At 42.9% G+C, this 14,013-nt stretch overlaps 1 protein-coding gene across 1 annotated transcript; it reads right to left on the bottom strand.

The window, feature by feature from the left end:
* Nucleotides 1–408: 408 nt before the first annotated feature.
* LOC138369427 (serum response factor-binding protein 1-like) lies at nucleotides 409–1,230 on the bottom strand. The gene has a single exon (XM_069332667.1). It carries the CDS (start codon nucleotides 1,228–1,230, stop codon nucleotides 409–411), a length of 822 nt encoding a protein of 273 aa, XP_069188768.1.
* Between the last annotated feature and the right edge of the window lie 12,783 nt (nucleotides 1,231–14,013).

Consider the following 14,013-nt stretch of genomic DNA (forward strand, 5'->3'; position numbering starts at 1 on the left):
CCTCGTATCCAACGCACTCTACCCATTATCACCAGCCAGCTCATATTTAGGAGAAACCTTTCTTTCACCATGACCAATACTCAACCAATGATAATACAGAACCAGAAGAACGTGTCACCTTCACAGGTCAGCCTCGCTTCTAGTACATTTTCATGTATTCTGTAGCTTGTAGATTTTTTATTTTGTATGCTCTTCTACCTGGAAGCTTTTGGAGTTTATTTTTGTAATTGTTAAATCTCCTACTCAGTTGAAGAACCTAAGAAATATTGATACAATTTTTGTCCAGAATCACTTTGCTATTTTTTTCAGTCATATTCAATGAATCATGCCAATAAGAACAGTTGTTAACAATATATATCTATAAAGTAAGAAAGTCTGTCTCCCAGTCTGTTCTGGACCCCAGGCTGGTCAGGGGCAAGGTTCTGGACCCCCAGGATGGTCAGGGGGAAGGTTCTGGACCCCAGGATAGTCAGGGGCAAGATTCTGGACCCCAGGCTGGTCAGGGGCAAAGTTCTGGACCCCAGGCCGGTCAGGGGCAAGGTTCTGGACCCCAGGCCGGTCAGGGGCAAAGTTCTGGACCCTAGGCCGGTCAGGGGCAAGGTTCTGGACCCCCAGGATGGTCAGGGGGAAGGTTCTGGACCCCAGGATAGTCAGGGGCAAGATTCTGGACCCCAGGCTGGCCAGGGGCAAAGTTCTGGACCCCAGGCTGGTCGGGGCAAGGTTCTGGACCCCAGGCCGGTCAGGGGCAAAGTTCTGGACCCCAGGCCGGTCAGGGGCAAGGTTCTGGACCCCAGGCCGGTCAGGGGCAAAGTTCTGGACCCCAGGCTGGTCAGGGGCAAGGTTCTGGACCCCAGGCCGGTCAGGGGCAAAGTTCTGGACCCCAGGCCGGTCAGGGGCATGGTTCTGGACCCCAGGCTGGTCGTGGGCAAGGTTCTGGACCCCAGGCTGATCGTGGGCAAGGTTCTGGACCCCAGGATGGTCGTGGGCAAGATTCTGGACCCCAGGCTGGTCGTGGGCAAGGTTCTGGACCCCAGGCTGATCGTGGGCAAGGTTCTGGACCCCAGGCTGGTCGTGGGCAAGGTTCTGTACCCCAGGCTGATCGTGGGCAACGTTCTGGACCCCAGGCTGGTCGTGGGCAAGGTTCTGGACCCCAGGCTTGTCGGGGGCAAGGTTCTGAACCCCAGGCTGGTCGGGGGCATGGTTCTGGACCCCAAGGATGGTCAGGAGCATGGTTCTGGACCTCCGGCGGGTCAGTGGTATGGTTCTGGACCCCAAGGATGGTCAGGAGCATGGTTCTGGACCTCCGGCTGGTCAGTGGTATGGTTCTGGACCTCCGGCTGGTCAGTGGTATGGGTCTGGACCCTAGAATGGTCATGGGCATGGTTCTGGACCCTAGGGGCATGGTTCTGGACCCTAGGGGCATGGTTCTGGACCCTAGGGGCATGGTTCTGGACCCTAGGGGCATGGTTCTGGACCCTAGGGGGATGGTTCTGGACCCCTGGCAGGTCGGGGTCGTCAGAGGTCAGAGAGAAGCATCGAGCTGGGCGTCGCATTCTCACACCAAAAATGATTTTTGACACTGGCTGCCGGCTAACCCTGTAAACACTTTGAAAACAAACAAATCAAACTGACTTTTTTAAATAATATTATGCAACATTATTCAATGTTGCCGAGAAAGTTAACAATTTCTGATATTCAGATTTTTTGTCCGGAGCCCGAAAAAACACCCAAGTTAAAGACATGATTTAACACGCAAGTTAGAGTTAGTGTTAGTGGCTTTACAAGAATGTAAAAAACATTATATATATATATGTGCATATATATATATATATATATATATATATATATATATATATATATATATATATATATATATATATATATATATATATGACAGTGTCAGACCACGGAGGAAGAATTGAAACAGGAATTTCCTTAAGTACTTTCGTATATTAATACATCTTCAGAAGGAGTCTGAAGATGACTCCTTCTGAAGATGTATTAATATACGAAAGTACTTGGGGAAATTCCTGTTTCAATTCTTCCTCCGTGGTCTGACACTCACATTTTTAACCATTTTTAATCAATCATTAGTTTATTTTTCGTGATTTACACACACACATATATAAATTTATATATATATATATATATATATATATATATATATATATATATATATATATATATATATATATATATATCCTATTGAGGAGATCCTTGATAAATTATCACAGACCTCAAGAGGATGGAAAACTGGATAGGTGACATCAATGCCCACGATGCCTTTTATCTCCTCACTAAATGCCTATCCCTTCCGCCTATCCCTTCTGCTTCAAGGGATAGGCTTCAAGTGAATTGCTTCAAGAATCACCTATCCCTTCAGGTGATTTTTGAAGCAATTCTCATAAGAATAGAACAACCTACCATGAACACCCAAATCACGGAACTATTTACTCTACCCACCATGAGAGTAAGGACAAGACCAGAACATAACGATGCCAACACAGAAGACACTGTTCAACATAACAGGCCAATTACACCGGATTAATCTTTGTATGTAGATAGGAGCTGCCTCGTATGGGCCAATAAGCCTTCCGCAGTTACCTTTATTCTTATGTTCTTATGTGCTTCACCCCCCATTTATCCCTTATGTATCCCCAATGTTTTTACCTTTATTGTCTTATCACCAGACCCAGTGCGGGGTATAAATGAACCAGTTCTGAAAATTCTTTTCACTTGAGAATGAACCATGGAGGTTCGAAACGTTGTGCAAATTGAATAAATAAGTGTAATACATTCTATAGTAATTCACTTTTTTTTCTTCACCTTGAAATTACGGACATGAGTTTTGGAGTACTCCTCTTTCAGCTAAGCCCTGATGCTAAGAAAATAGTTAGAGGGATAGAAGCCCTAAATCGGAAGATAGTAAATACAAAATATGCCGTCATATTTAATGAGACATGTTTAAAAGAAAACCTGCTGCCAGTATACACCAATAATATATCAACCCGTTCTCGCAAATTTAGTAAGTCAATATTGACTTATTAGTTGCGTGCATAGGTGACATACTAAACATAATAGTTTCCCTTGAAAAGCTTCATAGAAAACACCGACCTTACCTAGCCTACTTAGTATGTTAAAATAAGCATCTTATAGCTTCGTAATTACAATTGTTACTTAACCTATAATAGGTATAGGTTAGGTAATAATTTTAATTACGAAGCAATAAGATGCTTATCTTAACATACTAAGTAGGTTAGGTAAGGTCGGTGTTTTCTATGAAGCTTTTCAAGGGAAACTATTATGTTAAGTATGTCACCTATGCACATATTTAATAAGTCAATATTGACTTATTAAATTTGCGAGAACGGGTTGAATATATATATATATATATATATATATATATATATATATATATATATATATATATATATATATATATATATATATATACTAAGTAGTCCATAAGTAGTCCAGCGTCCATAAGACCTATCATTTTTGGAGCATCTCTCTGTGCTCTAAAGAAAAAAGATGGAGGGATCAGGCCAATAGCTGTGGGCAATTCACTCCGGCGTCTCGTCGCAAAGGCAGCTGCAAGAACAGTTAGTGATGCAGCGGCCAACATGCTGAAGCCAAAACAGCTCGGGTTTGGCATTCCACAAGGGTGTGAGGCGGCAGCCCATGCAGCTCGAGCCTTCATCGCCAACATCACAGACGAAAAGGCCCTTATCAAGCTAGATTTCAAAAATGCCTTCAATTTGGTGCGGAGGGATGCTGTACTCCGTGCGGTTCATAGTCATTTCCCTTCCCTCTACCCTTTTGTACATTCATGCTACAGTATGGATCTTAAGCTACTTTTTGGCGAACATGAAATTGACTCGCGAGAAGGCGTCCAACAGGGTGACCCCCTCGCTCCTCTCCTTTTCTGCTTAGTCATCAAACAAGTCACAGAGGTCCTGTCCAGCGAGCTTAACATCTGGTTCTTGGATGATGGTACCCTAGCTGGTTCCCAAGACTCCCTCCTGGAGGACATCAGAAAAATCCAGGAGCAAGGTGCAGTTTTAGGCCTCACCCTGAACCCTTCTAAATGTGAAATAATATGTTCCAACCAGGGCATCGTAGAGAGAATAGAGGGTCTTCTGCCAAATATCCATAAAACTAAACCTGAAGACAGCACACTCCTAGGAGCTCCCCTGGGGTTGAAAGCCATCGATGAGGTCCTTGATAAGAAAATCGCCGACCTTAAGAGGATGGATGGGAGGATTGAGGATATTGATGCTCATGATGCACTCTACCTCATCACCAGATGTCTGTCCCTCCCCAGGTTAACCTACTTTCTGAGGTGTTCACCATCTTACAGTAGCCAAAAACTAAGTGAGTATGACCGGTTACTGAAATCAATGCTAGAAAAAGCCCTTAACCTCTCTCTCGATGACCTACAGTGGAAACAAGCCTCTCTTCCCGTAAGACTTGGGGGCCTCGGAGTTCGAACAGCAACGCAAATCGCTGTTCCAGCCTTCCTGTCCTCCTTATCAGCATCCGACGACCTTGTGAAGGAAATTCTACCTGCCCACTTACATCAGCTGGCAGGTGTACATGATCCCAATTTTACACGCTGTGCCACAGAGTGGGCCTCTCGTGCCGGCCAATCACCTCAACCACCATCCCCAAAATCCCACAAGCAATCCAGCTGGGATGGTCCCATTGTAGACCAAGTTGCTGCAGAGTGCCTGGGTGCTGCAACAACGCAACACGACATTGCTCGCCTCACAGCAGTAGCAGCACCACATGCAGGGGATTTCCTGTTAGCAACCCCAATGTCGGCAACTGGCACGCGTCTCACACCACACGCCCTCCGAATTGCTGTGGCCCTCCGCCTTGCTGCCCCAATCCACACCAGATATAGGTGTATTTGCGGCGAGGTGGTGGCTGACAGGTACGGTCACCATGGCCTACTCTGCCAAAGCACAGGGGGATGGCACTCGAGGCACAGTGAAGTTAACGACATCATCAAGAGGAGCCTCACCACAGCTGGATGCCCAGCTGAAAGAGAGCCCCGTTACCTAACGCCCCGTAACTCTGATGCTCTTATTGGTCGCCCGGATGGTATCACAGTGAACCCCTGGAAGAATGGCAAGCAGTTGGTATGGGACTACACGTGCGTATCAACCCTGGCTAACACCTACATTAACCTCAGTGTTGCACAACCAGGTGGCGCTGCCACCCACAGGGAAGCAGCCAAATCCCGTAAGTATAGAGAACTGGATCACCACTACAATTTTGTCCCCATTGCTTCTGAGACGCTCGGCGCCTGGGGTAAAAGTGCTACCAGTTTTTTGAAGGAACTGGGTTCTAGGCTCATTGAAACAACAAGGGACCCGAGAGCTGCAAGCTTTCTTTTCCAGCGCCTCAGTGTGGCGATACAGAGGGGAAATGCGCACTGCATCCAGGGTTCCTTCCCGCCATCTGAGGAGCTGGAGGAACTCGACAACCTATGACAACCATCTTTGTAACCCATATGTAACTCCTTTTTTGTAACAAACTTCAAATAAAGTAAATATATATGTGTACATACAAAAGAATGGGGGTGGTAGGAGAAGATAATATTAGTGTTCAGTGAGAAACCACAAGGTCTCCTCTGAATACTTTTTATTTTCTTCTCCGAGGCTATGGGTCCCCACATTGGCACCAGAGGTGGTACCCTCACAAACTTTTATATATATATATATATATATATATATATATATATATATATATATATATATATATATAGAGGTGCCACGGTCGGGGTGAGTCTCACCCAAATTGGTATAGAGTGTGGCCTGGGGTGAGGGGGTGTGGCCTGGGGTAAGGGGGTGTGGTCTTGGGTGAGAGGGGTGTGGTCTGGTGTGAGGGGTGTGTGGACTGTGGTTAGGGGGTGTGGTCTGGGGTGAGGGGTGTGTGGACTGTGGTTAGGGGGTGTGGTCTGGGGTGAGGGGTGTGTGGACTGTGGTTAGGGGGTGTGGTCTGGGGTGAGGGGTGTGTGGACTGTGGTTAGGGGGTGTGGTCTGGGGTGAGAGGGTGTGGTCTGTGGTTAGGGGATGTGGTCTGGGGTGAGGGGGGTGTGGTCTGGTGTGAGGGGTGTGTGGACTGTGGTTAGGGGATGTGGTCTGGGGTAAGGGGTGTGGTCTTGGGTGAGGGGGGTGTGGTCTGGGGTGAGGGGTATGTGGTCTGTGGTTAGGGGTGTGGTCTGTGGTTAGGGGTGTGGTCTGTGGTTAGGGGTGTGGTCTGGGGTTAGGGGTGTGATCTGGGATGAGTGGGTGTGGTCTGGGGGGAGGGGTGTGATCTGGGATGCGTGGGTGTGGTCTGGGGTGAGGGGGGTGTGGTGTGGGGTGAGGAGGGATGTGGTCAGGGGTGAGGGGTGTGTCAGGGTCACACCCCCACGATGATCGCAGGTAAATATTTTCTAAACAAACTTTTCACAACACAAATACAAATATTATATTAGCATGCGCCATTCTTCACTGATCTCGGAAGAAATTAACAATAATTTCCTGTCAATAATTTGCCAGTTATCGTCTTGAGGTTATCTTGAGATGATTTCGGAGCTTAGCGTCCCCGCGGCCCTGTCCTCGACCAGGCTTCCTGTTTGTTACACATCCCCAGGAAACAGCCCGTAGCAGCTGTCTAACTCCCAGGTACCTGTTTGCTGCTAGGTGAACAGAATCATCAGGGTGAAAGAAATTCTGCCCATCTGTTTCTGCCTCCGCCAGGGATCGAACCCGAAACCTTAGTATTACGAATCCCGCGCGCTGTCCACTCAGCCGTCAGCCCCCCGTATCTATTCATCCATCAATCCATCTATCGATATATTCATCAATGTATGTTTCACCTATCTAACTATCAATCAGTCTATCCATCCCTCTATCCATCACTCTATCCATCTATCTATCCGTCTATCCATCTATCAATCCATCCATCTATCCATTATTTCTGTCAAAAGCTGGTGGCCAGCTGATTGGGGGGCTGGGCTCACTCAATTTTGCAGGAGGGTAGTGGGGTGGTATGGGGTATGGGGTGGGCATAGGCCACTCGGGGTAGGCCTAAGTATAGCTTTAAGAAATATTATGTATATTACCAAATGGTTGGATAGATGCATGTATAGATAGCTGGATACATGGAAAATAGAGGGATAGATATATGATACAGACAGAAAAGTAGATAGATGAATAAACAGATGGATGGATATATGGACAGATCGACATAAATTTAATGGATGGACAGAAATACAGATGGATAATTGGAAAGATTAATGCTAAATAGATTGATTGATGAATAGATAGGTTTAAAGATCGACGATAGATGGATGCATAAAGATAGATGAATGGACAGTTAGAATGACTAATGGATAGAACAAACCGACCCAGGCAATATTGGGAAACCTCCCCCCCCCCTTCCCTCTCCCCGTCTCATACCTCGGTATATCCATTAGAGAATGTGTCTGTCTATCCAAAATTTGGCTGCCAGAAGCTTGGAAATATAGTCTTACCCAATTTTGCAGGGGGACTGGTTGGTGGTATGACAAGGACATAGGCTTGGACAAGGTACTCCCAAGTTTAAATGATGTTTAAGAAATATTTACATTTACAGTCGCCTCCCGTGGAAAATTTTGATGGAGGCAAGTGTGTGTGAGAGATTTATGCTGTGGCTCCTGTGGAGGTTTGATTGATTGTAATAGATTATCTACGAGATTCATATATAACTGTTTCAGTGCTTCCTAATAATAGATTTTCAGACAGAAGGGGGAAGATGGGGGAAGGGTTAAAAGAAAATTGAAAAAATTAAAAGAAGGGGAAATTTGAGACACACAGTTGTTTCTGGGATTCTTAATAATATCCATCTATTCATCTATTCATTCATCTATCTATCCTTCCATCTATCAATGCATCTACTCATTTATCAATGCATCTTTTACGAATCCATATATTTGATTCTAACGATTATCATGATAAATATGTATGTCCATTATTTCTTTCCTCAGTTAATTCAATAAAACATTGTACCAGTTGTGTTCCAGTATATATATATGTTTGATTTAAATGCAGCATGCTCTAGTGTGCCTGTATTTAATATTTTGTTAATGCTATTGCATGTTCATTCCTGTGGGGGGAGACCGTGGCGTCTCATGAGGGGATGACCATATTTGGGATATTCCAGTATGCGTGCAGTGTATCCAGCGAGCGTCACTGATTCACCCCTTGTAATTATTCCTGTTTATTGATTGTACTTAATTTCTTTTACACCTTAGCAGTGTTATATACATATAAGTTTAGTTATAATTATGTTCTTAAGTATTACTCTCTGAGTAATACTTTAAGCAGACTATCTAGAGATTTCATGTCGGTTTTAGTTGGTACCTTGTAGACACCATGTTGTGCATGCTCCAGCAACACCAGTCGCGTGGGTGGAGGTGGCTGGCGTGTACATGTTGGGAGATAAGTCTGTGGTACCGGTTTATTGTTTAGTAACATAGCTGATTTCCTGGTTAGTCCATTATGTGCATACCCATCTATCCATTTAAGTCGTAAGGTAGTGAACAGTGGTTATATAATGAGATTGTGTTATTGTATTTTTGTGCATAATTATTTCTGGCTGCCTGTATTTCCATTTATATATTTGTATGTTCTTTGTTACCCTTACGTTAAGTATATTGCTTTGTTGAGTAAGCAATTGAGTTATTTACCCCTAGACACTTTTAGTAGGCAAGGCCGTATTATTGTATATTTTTAACAACTGCAACAAAGGAATCACACCCAGAGGTCAAGGGTCGTAACACCATCTACTCATCTATCTATCAATGCATCTACTCATCTATCTATCAATGCATCTACTCATCTATCTATCAATGCATCTACTCATCTATCAATGCTACTCATCTATCTATCCATCTGTATCTGTATATCCATACATTTATCCATTAATCTATTTATCCAGCTACTCATCTATCCATCCATCCGTATATATCCTCTACTCACGCCCTCCTCCCGCCCCGTCTCCCACCCTCTCGCCCTTTCCATAACACCCCCCCTCTCCCTCCCTCATCCAGCCCTTCCCGTCATCATACCACATCAACCTCTATCCCGCCCCCCCCCCCATCCACTATCGGCTTAGCCCCTCTTTCTTTCCATAACATATATTATCAAGGAGCAATAGAACTACTTTACGTGCTAAAGGAAATTTATCTTCTAATGAGAGAGAAGTCTACGGTCACCTCCACCAATATTTCACAACTGATCACAATTTTTAATCTTTGAAAATCAGGAGAGAGGAGGGGTGTAAATTTTTAATCATTTAAGCCTACTTTGACCAGCCTATATCCATTCCGTAACCCAGACCCCTTTTTCCCCTACAAATTTTGGTGAGGCGTCTTGCCTCCAATTTTGCACAGACATTCTTTCTTGCTTTATATAACCTAAGGAGGATGAAAGAGAGGACTGAAGACATCGATGCTCATGATGCACTTTACCTCATCACCAGAGGCTTGTCCCTCCCCAGGCTGACATACTTTGTTATATATGTTCGCTGTCTTTCAATAAAATTAAATTAGAAGAGTACGTCAGGCTGCTGAAATCAATGCTAGAAAAAGCCCTCGACCTTTCTCTCAGCGACTCACAGGGGAAACAAGCCCCTTTTTCTGTTAGACTCGGGGGCCACGGTGTTCGCACAGCAACACAAATCAGTATACCAGCGTTCCTGTCCTCTTCAGTCGCATTTGACAACCTGGTGAGGGAAATCCTACCTGAAAACCTAGTTCAACGGCCATGGGTACATGATCCCAGCTTTACGGTCTGCATCACCAAATGGGTCTTTCTCGCAGGACCAGCACCCTAACCACCATCTTCTGAAGCCCATAAGCAATCCAGCTTGGATGGCCCCATTGTACACCAAGCAGCTTCAGCATGCCTAGAAGCTGCGACAACACCACAAGACACTGCCTGACTTAGAGCTGTAGCACCTCTCCATGCAGGTGACTTCCTATTAGCAGCGCCAATGTCAGCAACCGGCACCCGTCTCACACCGCAGGCCCTCCGAATTGCTGTGGCTCTCCGCCTCGCTGCCCCAATCCACACCGAATACAGGTGTATTTGAGGCGAGGCAGTGGCCGACAGGTAAGGACGGCATAGCCTTCTCTGCCAAAGGACAGGAGGATGGCATGCAAGACACGGTGAGGTTAACGACATTATTCAGAGGAGCCTTACCACAGCTGGTTTTCCAAAAGAGAGAGAGCCCCGTTACCTAATGCCCCACAACTGTGATGAGCCTGTCGGTCGCCCAGACGGGATCACGGTGAACACCTGGAAGAATGGTAGACAGTTGGTGTGGGACTACACTTGCGTTTCAACTTTAGCCAACACCTATGTTGACTTCAGTGCTGCACAAGCAGGAGGTGCTGCCAATCACCGGGAAGCAGCCAAGTCACGTAAATACAGAGATCTTGATCACCACTACAGTTTTGTCCCCATTGCCTCAGAGACACTTGGTGCCTGGGCTATGAAGGCTGACTAGTTTTTTGAAGAAGATGGGTTCAAAGCTAATTGAAACAACTAAAGACCCTAGAGACGCCAGTTTCTTCTTTCAGCGCCTTAGTGTGGCGATCCAGAGAGGAAATGATCAATGTATCCATGGTTCCTGCCCGCCATCTGAGGAACAGAAGGATCTCTACAACCTGTGACAAGTAGCCTTGTACCTTGCATGTAGCCAATGGTGCTTTGTGTTATGAAATTTTAAAAAAGGTGATTTTATATATAATATATATATATATGTCGTACCTAGTAGCCAGAACGCACTTCTCAGCCTAATATGCAAGGAACAATTTGCCTAATAAGCCAAGTTTTCATGTATTAATTGTTTTTCGACTACCTAACCTACCTAACTTAACCTAACCTAACTTTTTCGGCCACCTAACCTAACCTAACCTATTAAAATAGGTTAGGTTAGGTTAGGTAGGGTTGGGTAGGTTCGGTCATATATCTACGTTAATTTTAACTCCAATAAAAAAAAATTGACCTCATACATAATGAAATGGGTAGCTTTATCATTTCATAAGAAAAAAATTAGAGAAGATATATTAATTCAGGAAAACTTGGCTTATTAGGCAAATCGGGCCTTGCATAGTAGGCCGAGAAGTGCGTTCTGGCTACTAGGTACGACATATGTCTATATATATATATATATATATATATATATATATATATATATATATATATATATATATATATATATATATATATATATATATATATTTATATATATTTATATATATATTTATATATATATTTATATATTTATATTTATATATATATATATATATATTTATATATATTTATATATTTATATATATATATATATATATATATATATATATATATATATATATATATATATTAAGAATCTTGGTTTCAAGCTCATTGACACCACAAGATACCCTAGAGCGGTAAGTTCTCTCTTTCAGCGCCTCAGTGTCGCGATCCAGAGGGGAAATGCCCGCTTCATCCTCGGTTCCTGCCCGGCGTCGGAGGAGTTCGAGGAAATCTACAGCCTCTAGGAAGGGAACTTTTTCTTGTGTCCTCTCAATGTTTATTTTTTTTATATAAAATCAAATATGTAACTGTATAACCTACCATAATAAAGTAAACACCATAAAAAGGGGGGTGGTAGAAGCGAACACTCATACGTATTCAGAGTTAAAGGGCAAGTTTTTCTTTGAATGCTCTGTATTCCCTTCTTTGAGGTTGTGTGTCCCTATAATTGCACCAGAGGTGGTACCCCTCTCTCTCTCTCTCTCTGTATATAAATACACATATATATATATATATATATATATATATATATATATATATATATATATATATATATATATATATATGCATGTCTCATTGGATATGACAGCATATTCCGTATTTACTATTTTCTGATTTAGGGGCGTCTATCCCTCTTACTAATGCTCTTGCATCAGGGTTCAGCTGGAAGAGGAGTTCGCAAAAAGTCATGTTGTTTTCAAGGTGAAGAAAACGAATTGAATAACTGAAGAATGTATTACACAAATTAGAAAATCGCACGACGTTTCGAACCTACATGGTTCATTCTCAAGTGATGTTACAGTACAGAACAATATTTTTTTTTACTAATAGCGGGTCAGGTGAATATAAATGGATCGAACAATGGGATAAGGTTTAAACTAAGGGTATACATTGGGTAGACATGAAGCAGAAAAGAAGCTAAGGATCAGAAGGTTAAATAGGGTACATACAAAGATTAATCAAGCGTAGTGGTGCTGTTTGTTGAGCAGTGTCTTCTATGTTGGCATCTTGACGTTCTGGTCTTGGTCTTACTCTCATGGTGGGTAGAGTGAATAGTTCCGTAATTTGAGTATTTATGGTAGGTTGTTCTACTTTTATGTGGAGTGCTTCAAGAATTTGTAATCTTCTTACATCTTGGGTTTTATCTATTATTCAAGTGTTTATATTCAACATTCCTCTTGTTAGGGTGATGTCATGGGCTTGTCTCAGTGATACTAATAAGAAAAACAGAAATCTCTTCAAGCACCAACGTGTATACTAAGCCACCAACAAAGGTTTATGCCAGAACGGTAAAAGTGAGTGCCCCCAAAGATACAAAGCCAGTGTTCTCAATGCTCATATTCGTCAAGTGCTTACATATTGCTCCGAATGGAGCAACGTGAGTAGAGAGTTTAAAAGAATAACTCAGGTATTTTGACCAGACCACAAACTAGAAGGTGAAGGGACGACGACGTTTCGGATCGACTTGAAAAGTCCAGGACGGACCGAAACGTCGTCGTCCCTTCACCTTCTAGTGTGTGGTCTGGTCAACATACTTTAGCCACGTTTTTTTGCCTGCAACTCAGGTATTGGTGAACAACCGATATAACATCACGGAAATAAACGCTGCTATAGGATGACACATGGACCGATGGTATAATCCTGAACATAGAACTGAAACCACAATATCTCCAATAAAATTATATTACAAATCAACCATGCACAATGAAGGTAAAAAAAAAAGAATAATGAAAGAAATAATCCGTAAAGGAGTAGAAAGCATTACTCGTAACCAAAACATAGACCTGATCATATTCTACAAAACCAAGAAGACTACCAACTTCCTTATCAAAAACAGCCCAAGGCCGACAGAGAACCCTCTACAGCAGTCAAACGTTGTATATATATACACCTGTCCCCATGAAGGATGTAACTTTCAATCTAAGTACATAGATATGACGTCGACAAAGCTGACGAGGCGTTTGACCTGTCATCTGCAACCTGGTGCCCCCAGAAATCACATGAGACAAGCCCATGGCATCACCCTAACAGGAGAAATGTCGAATAAAAACACTTGTATAAGAGGCAAAACCCAAGATGTAAGATGATTACAAATTCTTGAAGCAATCCACATAAAAGAAGAACAACCTACCATAAATACTCAAATTACGGAATTTTCCATTCTACCCACCATGAGAGTAAGAAAGACCAGAACGTGAAAATGCCAACACAGAAGACATTGCTCGAAAAACAGCGCCCACCTCGCTTGATTAATTTTGATATGTTCTCTATTAACCTTCTGTTCCTTAGCTTCTTGTCTCCTTCCTGTCTACCCAATGTATACCCTTTGTATACACCTGACCCCATTGTTTGATCCATTTGTATTCACCTGACCCACTATTAGTAAAAAAATATATTGTTCTGTACTGTAACATCACTTGAGAATGAACCATATAAGTTCGAAACGTTGTGCGATTTTCTAATTAGTGTAATACATTCTTCAATACTTTTTCTTCACCTAGAAAACAACATGACTTTTGGTGAACTCCTGATGCAAAAGCACTAGTAAGAGGGAGAGAAGCCCTAAATCAGAAAATAGTAATTACGGAATATGCTGTCATATTCAATGAGACATGCATAAAAGAAAACCTGCTGCTAGTATACACCAATATATATATATATATATTATTAAATA

This window comes from Procambarus clarkii, chromosome 28 (genome assembly GCF_040958095.1).
Source record: "Procambarus clarkii isolate CNS0578487 chromosome 28, FALCON_Pclarkii_2.0, whole genome shotgun sequence".
NCBI classification, from domain to species: Eukaryota; Metazoa; Arthropoda; class Malacostraca; order Decapoda; family Cambaridae; genus Procambarus; species Procambarus clarkii.

Bases quoted from the DNA above. Each gene is read 5' to 3' on its own strand.
- LOC138369427 (XM_069332667.1), bottom strand. From the start codon at position 1,230: ATGCTCCTGACCATCCTTGGGGTCCAGAACCATGCCCCCGACCAGCCT.